Below are 19,755 nucleotides of genomic sequence, written 5' to 3' on the forward strand. Positions count from 1 at the left end.
AGTGGGGGAGACAGACAGTGGGCAAACTATCAAAGACACGTAAAAGCCAGTGGTTAGCTGAGGGCTTAGGACCGGAGGCAGGGAGAGGCTGACCCGGGCAGGCAGGCTGAGGAAGCCGTGATGGAGCTGAGAGTCGGAGAGGCCAAGGTCAGGGCCGAGGTCGGGGCAGAGTTCCCAGGGCACGCCCATGTGGGTTAGGAAAAATTATTCTCCTTATTGAGAGGACACGGCTGCAGGGGCTGAGCACCTGTCCCAGAGCAGCAGGGACAAGCAGGCTGTGCGATCCCACAGCCAGCCCCACTCCTGGTCACCAGCAGGCCCTGCTTTCCTTCTGGGAGAAAGGCCACCCGGCCCTGCCTCTGCCTGCCCCAGTCCTGAGGAATGACCTGCCCCTTGCTCTCACAGGCCCGTGGACCCTGTGCTAAAGGCCATCAAGGAAGGCGATGAAGCGGCCTTGAAGGCGATGATCAAGGCGGGGAAGAACCTCGCAGAGCCCAACAAGGAGGGCTGGCTGCCGCTGCACGAGGCGGCCTACTACGGCCAGCTGAGCTGCCTGAAGGTGCTGCATCAAGGTGAGGCGGTGGGCTCTGTGCGCAGCCACAGGTGGGAATGGGACGCACGGGCAAGGGCACTTCCTTTGCGGAGCTTTGCCTCACCACAACCATGGTGAAGGGGGCAAGGCAAAGTTACCACCCCGCTTGCAGAGTTAAAGTCATCAAGTTGGAAGCAAGGAAGTGCTTCCCCGCCCATCCCGCCACCTCTCCAGGCCTCCCAGGACAGGAGGGCCTAATTCCTAGAAAAGGAATAAGGGAGGGCTGACTTGTGGGAGAGCCACTGCCAGCTTGTTCGAGAATGTTCCAGGGGCTGATTTGGTGTGGAAAATACCGCAGCTGTGCCTGTGCCCTGCCAAGGCGGTCTCCAACAGCTGTGAGACCCTGGGCAAATCATGCCTCCTCTCTGAGCCTCGGCTCTCCCCCGGGCCAGATGTGGCTGGGTAACACCTGCAGGCAGCAGTTACCTCTGCCCTCAAGAAGCATGGACCCCAGGCAGCCCACCACATTCCAGGGCAGAAGTGACTACATGAGACTGACTTCTGGCAGTGGCTGGTGGGAGTGTAAGGGAAGGACAGGGTCATTCGGAGAAGGAGGGGGTTCAACCAGGGAAGGCTTCCCAGAGGAGGTGGCATCTGAGCTGGATTAATATGACCGGGAAGCTGAAACAGCCCTGTGAAAGTGACTGAATCCAAGGCCAAGGGCATGAAGGCAGTGTGGATGGTAAATTCAGGTGGAGGCCACTCACATCTGTCCCTGGAACTGGGAGGAAATTGGGACCACCCCTGTGTTGGAGGGGGCGGTGGGTATCTTCCTCCTTTTGAGTTTCCTGGTCTATCCTCCCCAGCATACCCAGCAGTCATGGACCAGCGCACCCTGCAGGAGGAAACGGCCCTTTACCTGGCGACATGCAGGGGACACCTGGACTGCCTCCAATCCCTGCTCCAGGCTGGGGCTGAGCCCGACATCTCCAACAAGGCCCGAGAGACACCACTCTACAAAGGTGAGCCCACTGGGGTGGGCTTCCCTGAGGGAGGGTCCAGAAACTAGGTGGGCAATGGGGAGGATTGCTTGCAAAGTGTACAACTCCCCAAGGGGGTCTACTTTGATGGTGCAGCCTCATTCAGATGTATAACTTACATAGTTGAACCATTCATTCGTGCACATATTCAGTCAACATTTCCCAAGTCCTCCCATGGGCCAGGCACGCTGAGAGCCCTGAGATGAAAAGATACGGTCCGTGCCCATGTGCTCTCCCCATCCGGTGGGCGTCGATTCGCAGATGATGTAATAGTCAGCTACTGGCATTGAAGAGCTTGGCACAAGGCACCTGGGAACATTGGGGAGGGGCCCTGATGTGGAAGAGGGCATCTGCAGGAGGGCGTCCCAGAACTGAGCCTGAATGGGAGGGATTTACCAGCTGGACAAGCAAGGGGAACAGCATAGGCAAAAGCAAAGAGGCGTGAGAGGGAATTTGTACCTCCAGGATGTTCGAGAAAAGGAAACATTCCTGGCTTACTCAATACATCATCCAAGGACATTCACTGGCTTCCCTGGCAGTACCCAGGGTCAAAATCTGAATACTCATGACAGTTGGTATTTATTGAGTGCTTACTACCTACCAGGCTCTGTTCTTTTTTCTAACCCTCATATCCATCCACGTACGAGGTAGGCAATGCTAGTATCTCATTTTACAGATGAGGCCCTAAGGCACAGAGAACTGACATGAGGCAGCCAGGATCACACAGGCAGCAAGGGCAGATCTGGGATCTAAACTCCGCGAGCTGGATGCCAGCACCACACTCTGAACTACTCCACGGTCAAGTGTTTAGTTCATGCCTATACACTTAAGCAATCAGCTTTGGGTCTTGCAAAAATGATAGGACCTTTACACTTTGAAAAACTACAGAAATCTCCAATTTCCCCTGTGTCTGGTATCCAGCACCTGGAATATTCCATAGGCAGCAGGAACCAGGTCCACTGCAGACCTGCGGTGGAAGTGTCTTCCCTAGAACTCATGTCCCCCGGGCACTGAAGCCATCACCTGGAGCCTCAGCTGTCCCAGAGAGAGCGCCCAATATGCTGGGTGACTCACAGCTGAAACCTGGGCCCTGGTCCTGCATGAGCTCCACTATGTGCCAAGCTCCACCCTAGAGCCTTCATATGCTACCTCACTCCATCCTCCCACGGCATCCTCTCGGGAAGGTTCCATTATCTGTGCTTTACAGGTGAGGAAACCAAGCCTGGGGTCCTGTTTGAAACACTACCCAGGCAGCCCCCCTTCCTTCTCACCACCCCCTCTGACTGACTCAGAGAAGCTTCCAGAGATGGTTAATTTGGACAATTGCTCAACCTCTCTGGTAATAGCTCTGCCAGCGCTAAGGCTGCATTTAGGGCCTAGAGCAAGATGAGGCTTATAAGGGAGGTTTGAGCAGACTCAGAAGGTAAATTTGAACCCAAATTAAGTGAGTAGCTTTTGAGGAAGTGTTTTGAGCAGGACTATGGCACTGTCCTCCTCCTCCCCTTGCGGCCTCGTGGAGGACTGAAGCAGGTTAACACTGGAAAGGGAGATGAGGTGGGGCAGTCCGGAACCTTCCAGGGCACAGAGACTCCAGAACTGACTACCTGGATTTGAATCCCAATTCTGCCACTTACTATCTGTGTGACCTTGGGCAAGTCACTTAACTTCTCTGTGCCTCACTTTTCCCATCTGTGAAAGGGAATAACACTACATCCTTTAAGGGTGGTTGGGAGAACTAAATCAGTTAATTACATGAAGTGCTTAGAATAGAGTGCCTGGCACATAACCAGTGCCAGATACATATCAGCAAATATTAATTCTGATTAGTATTACTATTACTTTTAGTTGTATGCCCTAGGTTTATGCAGAGACTGAAACTTAGTACAGATCCAGTAGATATTTGTTGAGTGAATCCACTTATGGCTGATGAGTGAATGGGTAGATGGACAAACGAATGAATGAAGTCTTGGCTGGCCAGGTCCTGCCGGGGCCCTGCTGACCATCTTGCTTCTCCCTGGGCACAGCCTGTGAGCGCAAGAACGTGGAGGCGGTGAGGATGCTGGTGCAGTACAACGCGGACACGAACCACCGCTGTAACCGAGGCTGGACGGCTCTGCACGAGTCTGTAGCTCACAATGACCTGGAGGTCATGGAGATCCTGGTGAGCAGAGGTGCTAAGGTGGAAGCCAAGAATGTCTATGGCATCACCCCCTTGTTCGTGGCCGCCCAGAGCGGGCAGCTGGAGGCACTGAGGTTCCTGGCCAAACACGGTGAGTGCTAGGGTCCCTGGGTCATGGAGTTCCCAAGGGGCACAGCTGGGAAGGACCTCCGAGATCAACTCTAAGGGAAGGCAAGTTTAGGGGTCCTCTATGGATATACTCTGACTGAGTGATGCTATCTTCCGGGAGTACCGTGTTGAGAAGGATTCTGAGGCTGTTTCTAGGCTCAGCCGGAAATGTGTTGAGCTCCACCAGTGATCCCTGCAATTAGGCACAAACTTGGAGTGGCGTGGCACACGTGCCGTATATTAGCCATCTCTGACCTAGCCCAACGACCTCATTTTACAAATGAGGAATCTGAGGCCCAGAAAGAGGAAGGGACTTATCTATCTATAGTCACGTAGCAAATTAGTGATAGAACTAGCCAGAATCTTAGTCTCCCAACACCCTAACCACTTCTCTTTCTATCATGGCCAGAAGGAACTTCAGACAACATGTAGGTCACCTCCTCACTTTATAGGTGATGAAACCGAGGACCAGAATAGGAAAATGATTTGTCGAAGGTCTCACGGAAAATTAGTGGCAGAACTGGGATTTGAACCCTGGTCTTCGCACTCTTTGCCTCTGAAAAATCTTTGTTCACTTAATGGCACAAAATAAAATAATACTGCCTGAAATATCATGTCCCAGTAACAGAAGACTCCAAGACTTTGGCAGACATTCTTTTGGTTAAAGAGTATTATATTCTGATCTACCCCAAGAACACTTTTGATTTCCTTTCTCCCTCCATGGGAAGTGACCCTTCCACTTGAGCAACAGAGAACACAGAGGTAAGCCAGATGCTGGGGCTGAGTTGGAATAATTTGGAATAATTTGTTGAGGACCCTGTTGTGTGCCAAGCACTGCGCTAAGCATGAACACAGAAGAGGCCAGTGGGGTTTCCTCCACAGCCCTAAGAGGTAGGGAGTGTCCTCATGCCATTTTGTAGATGAGGAGACCGAGGCTCACAGAGGTTAAGTGATTGGTCACAGTCAGAGCCTGGATTCCGACTGCGTCCATCTGACTCCAAACTGCATGCTCTTCGCACCCCGCCCCCCCGCCCCAGGCCTCGAGAATTTCCATCCTGGGACTTGGCCTGGATAAGCGTCCACCTACTCAGCACGTGCCCGAGCAGTTGGGAAAACAGACCCAGGGCACTTCCTTGCCGCTGGGGACATATCTGGGCTGACCAGCCTGAGGACAAAGGGGCACAGGCAGGGTCCTGGGAGCCAGGAAAGGAGGCTGGGCAAAGGGCAGGGTGTTCAGCGGGCAGGCGAGGGGAACCGGCTAACGTTAAACATCTGCCCAGCTCTCCTGCTGACGCCCTTAGTCAGGGTCTGTTCCTGTTGTGGGCTGAGTCCATTTGCAAGTGCAAATATTTTTCTTGTGTGAGCAGGCGGCTTTGACGGAGGCCGGCGGGGTTCAGGTTTCCAGGGAGCCTGACTTTGAGAGCTTGGCAGTGTCAGAGCCGCTGGCCAACTCTCCCTCGGGGTGGAGGCAGAACCAGCCTCTGCGACCCGGCCCCTCCATCCTGGAGAACTCGCATTTGCTGAGCAGCCCCGCTGTGCCAGCCACCTCGTGGGGAGGTTGTCTTAGTTCACTCGGGCAGCTATCACAGAATACCACAGACTGGGTGGCTTACAGACAACCAAGGTTTATTTCTCACAGTTTTGGAGTCTGGGAAGTCCAAGATCAAGGTGCCGGTGGATTCAGTGTCCCATGAGAGCCTGTCCCAACTTCCTAGGCAGCCAACTTCTCGCTCTGTCCTCACATGGTGGAGGGGCGAGGGAGTTCTCTGTGGTCTCTTTTATTATGGCACCAATCCCATTCATGAGGGCTCCACCCTTATAACCTAATCACCTCCCAGAGGCTCCCCTTTCTAACAGCATCACACTGGGGATTACGTTTCATATGAGTTTTCAGGGGACATGAGTGTTTCAGTCTATAGCAGATATTTGCTTACATTGCCTTATTTACCCCTTGCAGTTGAGTAGGTACTATTATTCCTGGTCAACAGATGAAAAAACTGAGGCTCCTAAAGGCTGCCCAAGGCCACAGAGCTTGTACAGCATGAAACAGAAACTTCAACTGGTTCTTGTCTGGCATGAAAGCCTGTGCTCTTTCCGCTAGACCAGAAATCAGTCATCAAAAATTTTAAATTACAAGAAAGCTTGTGATAAGCTGAACGCCCAGAGAGAGGGGATCTGTGGTTAACAGATGCTCTTGATTTCAGCCCTTACTGACATTTCACTGCCGTCTCAGTTCTGTTTCCTTCCAGAATAGGGAGGGACTGGGAACAGGCTGCACCCCTCTTTGCAGAGAAACCCCTGCATTCTCTCTGTCACCACCAGGAGACGGAGAAGATGTAGGGGACGGGGCTCACGGGAGACTGTCCCCAGGCTGGATTCCTCCCTCCTGCAGCATGGTGTAGTGTTTCCTTCAGAGGAGACAAGAAGTAATTCCTCTCTTATTCCTTGAAATGGAAGGCAGAGAAGAGCAAATCCCAATGAATAAAATTATTAGGGGTTTTCTTTACGAGGAGGCCCTGTGCCCTCCTAGAGCTGTGAGGGCCTTCCTCAGGGCAGGATCTGGAGCCTTTTAGGTGGAATGAGTGTTGAGAGCACGGTCTCTGCCATCTGACCATCTGCCAAGGCTTCTGCCATCGGATCATCTGGGTTCAAGTTCTGGCTCTTCCCTTATGAGCTGGGGCTTCTGGGGCCAGTGGCAGAGGTTCTCTGTGCTTCATCGCCCTTGCCTGTGACATGGAGATAAAGTTGCTACTGATTGTGTGGGGTTACCATATGTTGTGGACTCAGAGAGATAGTATAGGTAAAGCACAGTGTCCAGCACAGAGCAAGCGCTCAGTAAATCCCAGCATCGTCGTGGCAGCTCAGGATGGCAGACAGTGGGTCTCAATGCAACAGAAAGGAGCTGGAGGTCCTCCGGGTGATCCAATGCATCACAGTGGTTAGGGCAGCAGCGCCCAGCCCGAGGTGGGCATTACATCAAGGACAGTGACCGCCCTGATCACTCACCCATCCGCCTCTCCTTCGCCAGGTGCTGAGATCAACACACAGGCCAGCGACCACGCGTCTGCCCTCTACGAGGCCTGCAAGAACGAGCACGAGAAGGTAGTGGAGTTCCTGCTGTCGCAGGGCGCCGACGCCAACAAGGCCAACAAGGATGGCATACTCCCGCTGCACATCGCTTCCAAGAAGGGCAACTACAGGTCAGCCCAGGCCCCGCCTCCGGGCCCCCAGACCCCTCCCCTGCCCCACCCATTCCTCTGAATGCCCCGCCCACGGGGGTAGGGAGGCCCAGGAGAGGTCAGAGCCCAGGCCACGTTTTAGGTGGAAAAGAGGAAGACCCCTCAGCAGTCAGCAAGCTAGAGTGAATGCTTACAACACCAGGAACAATAATAATAGCCAACACCTATGTGGCACTTTCCAGCACTTTACATTAGAAATGTGTTTAATCCTTTTAACAACTGTACTTTTCATAATTCTTTTAACAGATCTACTGAGGTAGATACGATTACCTTCATTTTTTCTCAAATGAGGAAGCTAAGACAGAGAGGTTGAGTGACTTGCTCAAGGTCACTCAGCTTGCAAATGACAGTTACTCACCTGTTCCAAACGTCACATCTACTGGATTCCACACAGGAAGCCAGATATGAGTCTGGACTAGTGGATATTTCTGTTGGGGATGCAAAGATAACCTCTTAGGCAGTTAGCAGGCATACAGGGGATACCTACAATAATACAAATAGTACCATTGATACTAGCTAGTTTTTCTTAAGCACTTACTATGTGCTAGGTACTTTGAGCGAGATGAGAGAAGCTGAAGTTTTCAGGGAGCAGTCTGGTGGGACGGAAGATGAGCGCACACACACACACACACACACACACACACACACACACACACACACACAAATTCATGACAAATGAAAGAGCATGAAGAGCTGAGCTCCGTGGTGGTCCTAGAGGCTAGCATGGGCTGGAAGCAGAGGTGTGCTAGAGCTGGCTTGTACGACTCCTGTGAGCTGACTGATCACATCGGTAGTCTGAAATTGGCCATGGTGAGAGTATTTACGCCATGGAAATGAATGATTCTTAGAAATCAGAGGCCCCTCCTCCCCCCAGAGAGCAAGTTGTTAAACCTCCACCTGCACCACCACTAGCTGGAGGGTCAGGGAAGACTCGCCTAGGAGGTGGAACTCTAGCTGCCCGTGGAGATGCACAGGGCCCAGTAATTTCCATTCGACCAGTGTTCCCCAAACTTTGAGCATTCACAGACATTCTTCCTGATTTTAGATATCTGTACCCTCACTTCTTAGTATTTTCCTTTCAAGACATTATTATTTTAAATGAATTTATTTTCAAAAGGGAACGTTTATCACACTATTAAATTGTTAAAATGATCAATTTACAATTAATAAAAAAAACTTCTCACCTAAAATCCCATCTCGTGTACCCCAGACGACACACTTTGGGAAATGCAGCCCTGTCCTCAGCAGGGAGGAGATCGTGCGTGCTGGAGAGTGTGGGTGGTCTTCGCTAAGGCAGAGGGAAATGGGGGTGAGAGTGACATCCTGGAGAATGGAGTGGAGACACAAGGAGACAGAGCTGAGCCTCAGGGCCCAGGCCCTGCTCTGTAGGTACCCGCGCAAAGGACCAACCAAGGATGCCCTCCCCGCTCCGTGCCCCATACATGCACAGAGGAGACCCCGCCTTGTCTGGACCAAGTAGCAGGCTGTGAGGCAGACATATCTGGGTTTGAATGCCTGCTGAGGCCTTGGGGAGCTTGCTTAACCTTTCTGAGCCTCAATTCCCTCTTGTGTAAAATGGGAGGTAGGTTGCACTGCCTCGGGGTCTGTTGAGGGGACTAGTGAATTGGATATACGTGGCTACAGAATGGAAATAAAGCCCTCAGCAGAGCGCCTGGCACACAGTAGGTGCTCACTGGGTCTGCGTTCTCTCTTACGTAGGGAGGGTACGTTCCATCATTTTTCAGTGAAGCCAGTGAAGGGATGAAAGCAACGCAAGTCAGGCAGAGGTGGTGGGCAAGATAGCATCTTGCTCTTCAGCTCCAGAAAGATCCAGCATCAGTCAACAAACATGGATTATCTTAACCTGACTCCAGAGAGATCCCGAGGGAAAGAGACAGAAGGGTTGACCCTTGAAATCTCCTGGTACACTGGCTCCCCATACTTGCCTGTACAGCACAGTCACTCTGGGCTATTTTTTAAATGACACGTCCCAGACACACGGAAGCAGAATCTCCAGGAGAGAAGGAGCCCAAGTCTCTATCATTGAAAAGCTCTGAGTCAACCAGAGACAGCCCAGCCAGACCTTTGGCGGGGACCATTGATCTAATCCAAGCCTGATTTTGCAGAGGAGAGACCCGAGGACAGAGATGGGAAGTGGCTTGCCAGAGAGTGGCAGAGCTGGGACTGTCACTTGGCATCCTCCAGTCACGCCCAGTGCCTTCAGGTGGAACCGGATGTCAGCAGTCTGGCCCCAGCTGGTGGGGAGTTTGAAGGGGCACTGGGTGTGGCTAAGGATGGCCGGCGAGAAAGGCTGGGCCTCTCTGGAGCCACCAGTGTGAATGGTTTATGCTCTCCTGCAGAGTCTCCTGCTTTGGACTCGTGCTGACTCCCAAAGCCATTTCCCTGGTTATTCACCCTCCATCCTCAGACCCCAGTTCCCTCTGGACCCCAAGACTGAGAGGGGCCAGGCCACCTTTTGAGGGCTGCCCTACAAAGGGGTAAAGCCGATTCCCAGCGGCTCCTGCCACCTGGCAGGGCCCACGGCCAGGCAAGCCCCCAGAGCTGCACTCACTCCCTGGGCATGTGGCATGCGGCCCTCTCCACGCTGTCCTCCCTTGGCTGCTTGGGGATTTGATGTGAATTTCCCTAGGCCTTCCGCACTCAGCCACCTGCCAGGACGCCCTGCCTGTCCGTAGCATGGAAAGTGGCTCCAGCATCTGGGCTCGGTGTTTGCCAGATGGTGCCTTCAGCAATTTTAACTGGAGGGCGTGACATTTGGGCGTGGCTGAGAAAGGAGTCCCCAAGACCCCAAAGTCTTAGGCACCTCTAAGACATACTTTTTCTTTCTTTTTTTATAAATTTATTTATTTATCTTTTTTTATTTTTGGCTGCGTTGGGTCTTCATTGCTGTGCACGGGCTTTCTCTAGTTGTGGCGATCAGGGGCTACTCTTTGTTGTGGTGGCTTCTCTTGTTGCGGAGCACGGGCTCTAGGTGCACGGGGTCAGTAGTTGTGGCACACAGGTTCAGTAGTTGTGGCACACGGGCTTCGTTGCTCCACGGCATGTGGGATCTTCCCGGACCAGGCCTCGAACCTGTGTCCCCTGCATTGGCCGGCGGATTCTTAACCACAGCGCCACCAGGGAAGCCCCAAGACACACTTTTTCTTATTTTTCATTTCCAGTTTAGCAAAGACACCTTATGAGATTAAAACTCAGCACCAAAGATAGACTTGTTAAGAAGTTGTATTAGACAAGAGCAGATGGCACAAGATCCCTTTAAACTGAATGTAGAACAGCACTGACACCCCTGGTTCTCAACCTTGGCTACACACTGGAACCCTGGGGAACTCTTAAAACCCTGAGGCTTGGGTGCCACCCTCAGAGATACCGCTGTAAGCAATCTGGGTTGGGGCTAGGGCTGCAGGATTTCTAAAAGCCCTCAGGTGATTTTACCAGGCATCCCAGGGGAGAACCAATATGTAGTTTGTGGCTGACATATAATACTGACTTGTATGTTGGGTCTTCCCTAATTTTTAAATATTCTTTCTCTTTTACTTCTAATTTACATTACCTTTGCAAGCCACTTAAAACTCTTTCTGGGAAAGGCAGAATAGAGAACATTTAATACATTAAATTAAAATGCATTTTTCAACACACTCATAAGCAAGTTAGCATGCCCGTTAATTAAAAGGGAAACTGAGGCTCAGAGCTCAAGACCTCCCAGAAAATAAGAGGACAGGCCCCTTTATCTAACCCCATCCACTCCAGGAAACTGGTTTACTGCTTGTGTCTTCTGGAGGAAAATGAAGGTTTGCAGCAAAGTTTCTCAAGGCGTCATGCATAGATCATCCACCTCAGATTCCGGGGCCCCTCGCCAGACCTGCTGAATTGGGCCCAGAATGACAGGGCCCAGGAATCTGCATTTTCAGGATTCCCTCAGGGATTGAGAGCACGCAGTCTGCATCCTCAGCAAGCTCCATTCTCTCTCTGAGGACCCGGAGACCCCTAGGCTTGCTTGTTCATCCAGCAGGTGGCACAGAGTGGCAGTGGGCCTGTTCTTCCTCCTTCGTGGAAGACCTGCTCCCCTGCTCCAGCTCCCAGGGGAAAAGCTGCAGACTTTTCCCCAGAGGGATTCCCTCGTGGGCAGGAGTCCCACTGTGCCCTTGGGAACACCCTCAGGCAGATTCTCCACTGGCGGAGCCTTTTCTGGCTCCATAAGGGCTCAGAAAAGAGGTGATCCTCCCTCAACACACACACACACGCACGCACGCACACGCACACACACACACACACACTGCCAGGTTGACACAGTGCTACCAGTGGTATTGGGAGCAGAGCCATTTGTGGGCGGCTGGTTCCCTAGTGAAAGTCAAGTCCATGGTCAAATTTACACTGAATGCTGGCAGAGGTCACACCACCGTGACCCAGTAACCCAGGAGGCTGAGCTGGTGGGTGCAGCCCCCGTGCTGGGGAAAGGAGAAGAGAGGGACAGGAAACTGGGCTTCCCAGACACCAAAGTTTCTGCCAGGCAATGGGTACCTTTGTTCTCTTCTTAAGGTGAATTGTGAGCACCTGTGGTCCCAGGACCTGCCCATGGGAGAAGTGGGAATGTCCCAGTCTATCTTGTGGGGTATCCCCCTCACCCTCCTGCCCTCCTCCCACCAACTGGGCTGTGGGAGAGAAGTGACATGCAGTGGGGCCACCAACACTCCCCAGGCCTAGGGGGACTGGGGCAACATGGAAAGGCCTGGCCTTGGGCATTCTGACACCTGCATTCTGCCCTGGCTTTGCCATCCACCTCCGGTCCAACCTCCACCTCCCGCCCCACACCCGGGTCTCAGTTTCACCCTCTGTAAAATGGGAGGCTGGACACACTGATCTCCAGACCACCCCCCGCCCAGCATTACATTTACTCTCAGCTTGGCCAAGTCCTCCAGAAGCGTACAACAATTAGATAATTTCACTGTGTTATTTTCTGGGACTCTAGGCAACGTCCAGTCACGTTCCCACATTTCTGCCACTTTCCCTTGGTTCGGCAGGGGACCAGTGGAGACCAGCTGTGACCATACCAGCCCATCTGGCCAGTGGCCCCAGGCAGCCCCAGGCAGCCCCTTTTGCTGTTTTTCCCGTGCCTGGGCATGTTACGGCTGTTAGGGAGCATTTGTTGGCGATGGCTGTGGTCCAGGGTGAGGCCCCCGCCCCGCCTTTGACCAGCACCTCAACAGAGCGAGGTCAGGCCTCCTGAGCCTGCACAAATAGAAATTAGGAGGCAATTAGCCCCCCTGGGTGTGTGAATTTCCTTTTGAGGTTTGAGAGGCAGATTTTAAGCAAACACAGCGTCACTAACCATAATAATACTTTCCACTGAGATCCTAATGGGAGGTCCCTGGCATCACATTTCTAAGAAGCCAGAAGCCCCAGGAGCCCAAGTGCCAGGAAGCAAAGAGGTGTGGGAATGGGCCTGGTGGCACCTGCTTGCCCTGCCATGGCCACTTCCTTGGAGCCCACACAAGGTCACCTGTCAGCAGGGATTGTGTGGATTAGGGTCTGTAATCACATCAGTGGCAAGAGCTTGGCAGGTGGCAGGGGTCTAGGGGAAGACAGCAAATACAAGGGGTCAGGATTCCTGGGGTCAAGCCCCAGAACTGCTTTATGGCCCTTGATCAGTCACTTCATCCCTCTGAGCCCCGTCTGTTACAAAGAAGGCCACAGACCCACTCTGGCTACCTCCACAGCCTGCAGTGAAGGTAAAATGGGGCAGGCAAGTAATGTGTTGTGAAGAATGTAGAACCCTGTGACATAGCAGCTGTCTCCTGACTGCCACACAAGAAGTAGAGGAGTGGTTAAGAGTGTGGCCCTCACTCTAGGGGGAATCAGACTACCTGGGTTCAAATACTGGCTCCATCACCTACTGGCTGTGTATCCCTGGGCTTCTCTTTCCTCATCTGTAAATGAGGTTAATGCTAGTACACATCTCACAGGGCTGTTGGGAGGATATAACAGATTAGCGTAGGTTAAGTGCTGAGAATAGCGCCTGATTCAGCAGAAGAGAGCAGAGTCAGGGCTGGCAGCAATCTCCAACCTCAGCCGCAGCTGATCAACCCTCTCCAAGCCACAGGCAGGGCAGAGAGCCTGGGAGAGGCTAGAGTCAGCCCTCAGGGGAAGAGGCTTTGAGACTCACAGAACCGGGGAGGCGACCTCATGGTCACTGAGGGCTAACTGGGGTCTGGGGCAGGAGTGGCTGGGGCCAGACAGATTTGTCCCCTCCTGTCCCCCAGGACCTGGTGGCTCCACCGAGGCCTCAGAGCAGCAAGACAGAGATGCAGGACAGCTCAGCCCTGGAGTCAGAGGAGGGTACAAATCCTGGTTTGTGTTTCCCGATGTATGGCCTGGGCAAGTCCCCTAACCGCTCTGAGCATTGAGTTTTGTCATCCGGAAAAATGGGAATGACGAGACATACTTTATGGGGTGTTGTAAAGATTAAACCGAATAGTGTTTGTAAGGCCTTTGGATGTCTCCTGGCACATAGTAAGCCCTTGGATATGGCTGTCCCTGCCCGCCCACGCCTACCCACATCCCCAGCCTACCTAGGCAGGGCAGGGTCTAGCTCCACGCTTCACGATGTGGCTCTACTGCCTCCTGAAGATAGTAGCTCGGACAGTCATTAGGTTTGGGGGCCTTCCAATCAATTCCCTCAGATAATTGAGCTGGGAATGGGCAACACTCCTTAGCCTGAAATAAGTCGGCAAGAGATTCTTGAAACCACAGGCCAGTCTGGCTGAGGTTTTTAAGGACTCAGACTTTGGAGGCTAAGGGTTGTGGGTTTGAAGCCCAGCTCCACTCATTACTGGCTCTGTGATTTTGAGAAGGTGGTGGAAGCTCTCTGAGTCTCAAGTTTCCTTATCTGTAAAGCAGACCCAGTCTCCCCCAAGTGGTAATTGTGAGAACGGCTGTCTCCGCGGCGCCCCCTGCTGGTGGGCCCGTGCCTCCTCACTCAGTGGTTGCGAGTGGCCGAGCCTGGCCCCTCCGCTCCCCCCGGGGTCGGGTCCGGCCCAGACGTGCGGGCAGCCCCGTGACCCGCGCGTGCCCGCCCCGCCCGCAGAATCGTGCAGATGTTGCTGCCGGTGACCAGCCGCACGCGCGTGCGCCGTAGCGGCATCAGCCCGCTGCACCTGGCCGCCGAGCGCAACAACGACGAGGTGCTCGAGGCTCTGCTGAGCGCGCGCTTCGACGTGAACGCGCCCCTGGCGCCCGAGCGCGCGCGCCTCTACGAGGACCGGCGCAGCTCGGCGCTGTACTTCGCGGTGGTCAACAACAACGTGTACGCCACCGAGCTGCTGCTGCTCGCGGGCGCCGACCCCAACCGCGACGTCATCAACCCCCTGCTGGTGGCCATCCGCCACGGCTGCCTGCGCACCATGCAGCTGCTGCTGGACCACGGCGCCAACATCGACGCCTACATCGCCACGCACCCCACCGCCTTCCCCGCCACCATCATGTTCTCCATGAAGTGCCTGTCGCTGCTCAAGTTCATCATGGACCTCGGCTGCAACGGCGAGCCCTGCTTCTCGTGCCTGTACGGCAACGGCCCGCACCCGCCCGCCCCGTCGCCCTCCAACAGGTTCAACGACGCGCCCGCCTCGAACAAGGCGCCAGGCGTGGTCCAGGTAGGAAGGCGCGTCTGGGGGAGGGCGGCCAGGGCCAGTGCGCTCCGGAGGCTGGGGGGACTAGTGGTTCACTCGCTCCCGAGGCTGTGTGCACCGGAGGCGGGGTGGAATACACTAGGGAGGCAGCAGAAGATGGTGATTAGCAGGATTTGGAGGCAGTGTGGACTCGTGGTCAGTGCACTTTGGAGGGAGTGTAAGCTAGTATTTAGCGCTCTTCGGAGGCAGCGGAACCCGGTGTTAGCATGCTTTAGAGGCAGCAGAACTTAGTGGTTCACGTGAGAAATTAAGTCCTTTCTTTGGTCTGCTGTTTTTGGGGAAGGAACAGTGGAGCAGGGGATTGGTGAGGAACTCTGCAAAACTGAGGGGTTCATCGCCCCCAGCAAACCTACACCTGGATATGAGGTTGATTGACCAGGATCGGGGTGGAGGTGAGAGCAGGCTGGTACAAGGTCAGGTGAGGTGCAGAAGGTCAGTGACCCCCAGCGGCAAGACCTGTCCATGGTGATGACTTAAATAAGCCAGAACGTAAAATGAAAAGGAAATTAGAAACAACCTCCTCTTGGAGATATTAACAATGGCTAATGGCCATCACTTATGGGCTAACCTCTGTGTGCAGAGAAGTTTACGTTTATATTACCTTAATTCTCATTAAAAAACCCTTGAAGTTGGTGTCATATACCCATTTTCTAGACAAGGAAGTTGAGGCTTAGGGAGGTGATGTGACTTGCCCAAGTTGCCCACCTCCCGCTTTTGGCAGCAGTAGGCCTGTGTTGATGAGAGAGGGGTGTGGATGCGGAGAACTGGATTCTCCCCTGGACGTGCCCAGTGTCTGTCCTCAGACACGTCCCCTGCCCTCACTGGCCACAGGTTCCCACCTGTAGGATGAGCTTGCTGAAGCAGTGCCCTTGGTCCTGGGTGTCCCAGCACTGGCGTGTGTTCCCTTTCAGTTCTGCGAGATCCTGTCTGCCCCGGAGGTGAGCCGCTGGGCAGGGCCCATCATCGACGTCCTCCTGGACTACGTGGGCAACGTGCAGCTCTGCTCCCGGCTGAAGGAGCACATTGACAGCTTCGAGGACTGGGCTGTCATCAAGGAGAAAGCAGGTAGGGGCCGTCACTGCTGTGGCTGGCAGGTCACCCTGCCTGACTCAGGCCCGGGACTCGGGGCCTGTGACTGTTACTGACATTTGATGAGCACCTTCTCGTGCCAGGCTCTGTGCTGCGTGTCAAGTCCAGTGTCTCCGTGGTTCCTCGTTTTGTAAGTGAGGAGCCTGGCCCTCAAACTGTCACTTGGCGAGTGTCTCACCACTAGTTAGTGGCAGAGCTGGGCTTCAAACCCAGGTTTGATCGACCCCAACATCCCGCCACCAAATCTCTCTAGGATGCTTTAAACAAAAACTCCAGCTCCCCGCGGGGTATCAGGACCTTTAGAGTAAGTCGCCCAGGATTATGGGCCACTGGGAAGCAGTGTGGCGGGGTGGAGGAGGGAGTGATGGGCTAGGGCATCTCAAACTGCACAGTGCACACGAAGCACCTGAGCGTCTTGTTTAAAAATGCAGAGTCTGACTCAGCAGGTCTGGGGCGGGGCCTAAAAGTCTGCATTTCAGCATGCTGCCAGGTGGTGCCGGTGCTGTCAGTTCATTGGCCACCCCTGGAGCCGCACTGGTCTAGGGGACAGGCCCCCGGAGCTCTGGAACCAGGGGCTTGCTGGGTGACCGTGGGCAGGACTTCCCTCTGGACCTCAGTATCCCTGTGTGAGCAGAGCAGGTTGGGCAGGCTCAATGTCCAGCCCCATCCAGCTCTGCCAGCTTGGGGTGTTTGCAGGGGCGGGTGTGTGCCTGGCACAGTGAGGTGGGCTTTGGCCACGGTCCAGCAGCTGTGTGCAGTGTAGATGGAACAGCCTGGCTGAGCCAGGCCAAGAATCCCTAGAAGAAATGATGGGCAGGTGAGGCGTCAGAGCCAGCTGAGCTGGGTGCTGCAGCTGATACTGAGGAGATGCCTGCCCCGAGGCAATCCAGCTGCCCCAGGGCTTTCTCTGGCTCTAGGGGGCACAGTCCTGTCTCTGACCAAGTGCTTGTCAATCACGTAGCACAGAGGCTGACCCACAGAAAGTTATTATCATCCCACCATTGCTGCTGCTGTCCCCAGGTGAAAACGCTGCCTCATTACCTGTCCAGTTGTCCCACAGCCCAGTTGCCCAACTCTGACTTGCCAAGTTCCTCCTTGATCCCTGTGCCCCTTTGAACCCAAACTTGCCGTAGGATTTTCCATTTGCACAAATGCCTGGGAGCTCTTGAATTGAGGCCCTTAATAAAATTACTGGGCTGGCGATAGCGAGGAGGAGGAGGGGGCGGAGGACGGGGGGAGGGTGGGATGGACTTGCCCACTCACTGGGAACTCTAGATGCTCAATAAACAAACGTTCCTTGAATTAATGAATAATTGGTTGCCATCACGGTGACTGGCCACTAGAGGCCACTAGAGAATAGAGCGGTCCTTGCTTAGAAGTCGTCCCATCTCTCACTGTCCCCTCCTCAAGCCCTGCCTGGGAAGGGTAATTTACAACTAAACTGTGTCCCTGGGAAAAAATATGCTGAACCCTTTAGTGTGCTACAAACATTTATTAACAGGAAAAACAAATAGTTCTTAACCAATACCTCTTTTGGTTACTTTAAAGCCCACCCTCCATCTGCGAAACACTTTGCCACGTGTGTTTTCATTTAATGCTGTGACGTTGACATCAGAGACTCCAAAACCATCCAGGATACCAGCCCTGGTGGCCCTGTGTCCTTTGCCTACCAGTGGCCTTTTGCCTTCCCACAAGCTCAGACCTCACTCAGCCGAGAACGGGGCTGAGCATCTCAGAGGGCAGCCTCTGTCCTGAGATCAGAGGGCAGCGGAAGTGTCAGCAATGCCGTGATGGGGCAGCGAGTGAGACAGCCCTGCAGCTGGCTGACCTCCCCCCTCCCCCCACATTCCTGCTGCACCCTGATCTTCCCTGGGTGGCGGTGGCCTCTTTGGCTTGGCACTGCTACTTCCCCTGCCTGGAATGCCCTGCCTCCCTCCCTCCCTCCCCTAGCAAATTCCTACCCACCCATCAGGACCCTGCTCAGATGCGCCATCTGGTGTGGAAGCCTTTCGCCAAAGCTCCTGAGTGGGTATCCCTGCATCTCTGGCCCAAGCACGGGGCCAGCCACAGTGAAGGGGTCAGCACGTGTTTGTTGAATGAATGAATGGCATTCTTTGATTCAGCAAATACCTACCCTGTTCCCAGGGCTGAAATTAATTACTAGATGCATCAGGCCCTGCTCTTACCTCTCTCTCCCGCTCCCCCCGCCCCCCAGCTGAGAAAACTCCACTGAATGAGGTATCCCGGGGGCCTCCTGGAGGAGGCAGCCCAGTGGGATTCTGGGAGCTACTGGAAGCTGCCCAGTCCCTGCCCCTTGACCCTGACTTCTCTGCACCCCCCAGAGCCCAAAGCTGAATTCCATGCATGGGGACACTTAAGAGGTCGTATTTGCTAAGGCTGTGGGGAGGGGCGGGGTCTGGGCTGATGTGTAGAGGAAGGGGCACAGGACAAAGGAAATGCCAGTTCTAGCCCCAGGTGTGATCCTCGCTAAGCCCTCACCTGTAAAATGGGTTTGATACCTGCCCTGCTACTTCCCTGGGCTGTGCAGACGAATGAGGGGTGACGTCTTTTCAGTTGGCAGGGGCCGGGGTTACGGAGCATGGGGTAGTCCAGGCGCCCGCTCTCTTCGCCAGCCACGTGGGTTGGGTACTTCCCACAAGCCAGGGGTCACAGATGCAAACCCTCTGCCGGTTGCAAACGGCGAATCAGTATCTCTCTCTCCTTTTTCCAGAACCTCCAAGACCCCTGGTTCACCTTTGCCGGCTGCAAGTTCGAAAAGCCATTGGGAAATACCGTATAAAACTCTTGGACACGTTGCCACTCCCAGGCAGGCTGATTAGATACCTGAAATATGAGAACACCCAGTAACCGGAGCACGTGGAGAAGGAGTGGCTCCTCAGACTGTTTCACTGAGTGTCAGGCCAGCAGTGTCCCCAAATCCAAGGGGACCTGGTGACAGACGAGGCTGTGGGCTGCCTCCGTCTCAGCTGGGGTAGCGCCGTGATCTCACCGGTCTCTGGGCCAGAGCTTTGCCCAGAGCAGAGGACGGAATGTGTCAAGTAGGAGAAGAACCATGTTTGTTTTCAAATGGACGAGGAGATCCCCGACCTTCTCTGCCATCAGGGATGGCAGAAAGCTCCATTCCTGGGGCCAGGAGATGGGACCAGGGCAGAACTTGGGGTGGTCTGGGGAAGGCAGGGGCCAGCAGGGAAGCCCTGGCGCCACCTCTGGGCTGTGGCTGGAGAGTTTTTGGGGGTGAGTCTGTCTTTCCCAGACAGCCTCGCTGCAGAGTGTCCCTGTGCCCCTCCCCCTTTGCTCCGTGAAACTCTCCACTTGACTCTGAGCTCTCTCCCCAAAGGTGTGGCCCAGGGGAGTGGGGTGGGGAGACCTCGGTCCCAAAGGGCTTCCTTAGGTACAATAAATGTTGCACAGATGGTGCCCTGCCGGGTGAAGTCCCTTTCGCCAGACCCCTCTGGGGCCTCAGGTCCTTAGGCTAGCTCCTGGCGGGAGTGGGGGAGAAGCAGGTGCTGGGACAGGGCACGTGGACCCCTGATAGTGTCACTTTGGTTTGGGCTTCTGAAAGGCCCAAGAGAATGTGTCCTTCATTCACCAGAAGAGACCTGACAGCCCCAGGAGAGGGGGCAGCTTCCTGCCCTGTGGTTGGAGCAGCCAAGGTTGGTTTTTCTCTCCCGGTTCAGTTGTCATGGAAACTGGAGCTTCATCACAAACAGGGTCTCAGATCCTACAAGTCTCCTGACACCTGGGCTTGTCCTATACACGTGTTCCCTGGCACTGTCTTCACGTCTTACCCGTTTTGCTACAAAAGCTGAGATACTGGGGAAAACCATTCAAATACCGGCTCCTG

The 19,755-nt window shown here is 54.2% G+C and overlaps 1 protein-coding gene across 1 annotated transcript in view; it reads left to right on the forward strand.

The window, feature by feature from the left end:
* ASB2 (ankyrin repeat and SOCS box containing 2) overlaps positions 1 to 19,328 on the forward strand; it is a 42,858-nt gene extending 23,530 nt beyond the window's left edge. Inside the window, exons 4-10 of the mRNA XM_082449201.1 lie at positions 406 to 572; positions 1,399 to 1,554; positions 3,597 to 3,842; positions 6,888 to 7,059; positions 14,201 to 14,765; positions 15,713 to 15,866; positions 18,622 to 19,328. Coding sequence (XP_082305327.1) covers positions 406 to 572; positions 1,399 to 1,554; positions 3,597 to 3,842; positions 6,888 to 7,059; positions 14,201 to 14,765; positions 15,713 to 15,866; positions 18,622 to 18,758 — 1,597 coding nt within the window. The 3' untranslated portion in view covers positions 18,759 to 19,328. The remainder of the gene's footprint in view (positions 1 to 405; positions 573 to 1,398; positions 1,555 to 3,596; positions 3,843 to 6,887; positions 7,060 to 14,200; positions 14,766 to 15,712; positions 15,867 to 18,621) is intronic.
* The last annotated feature ends 427 nt before the right edge of the window (positions 19,329 to 19,755 follow it).

Source organism: Balaenoptera physalus (assembly GCF_965194825.1).
Source record: "Balaenoptera physalus genome assembly, chromosome: 2".
NCBI classification, from domain to species: Eukaryota; Metazoa; Chordata; class Mammalia; order Artiodactyla; family Balaenopteridae; genus Balaenoptera; species Balaenoptera physalus.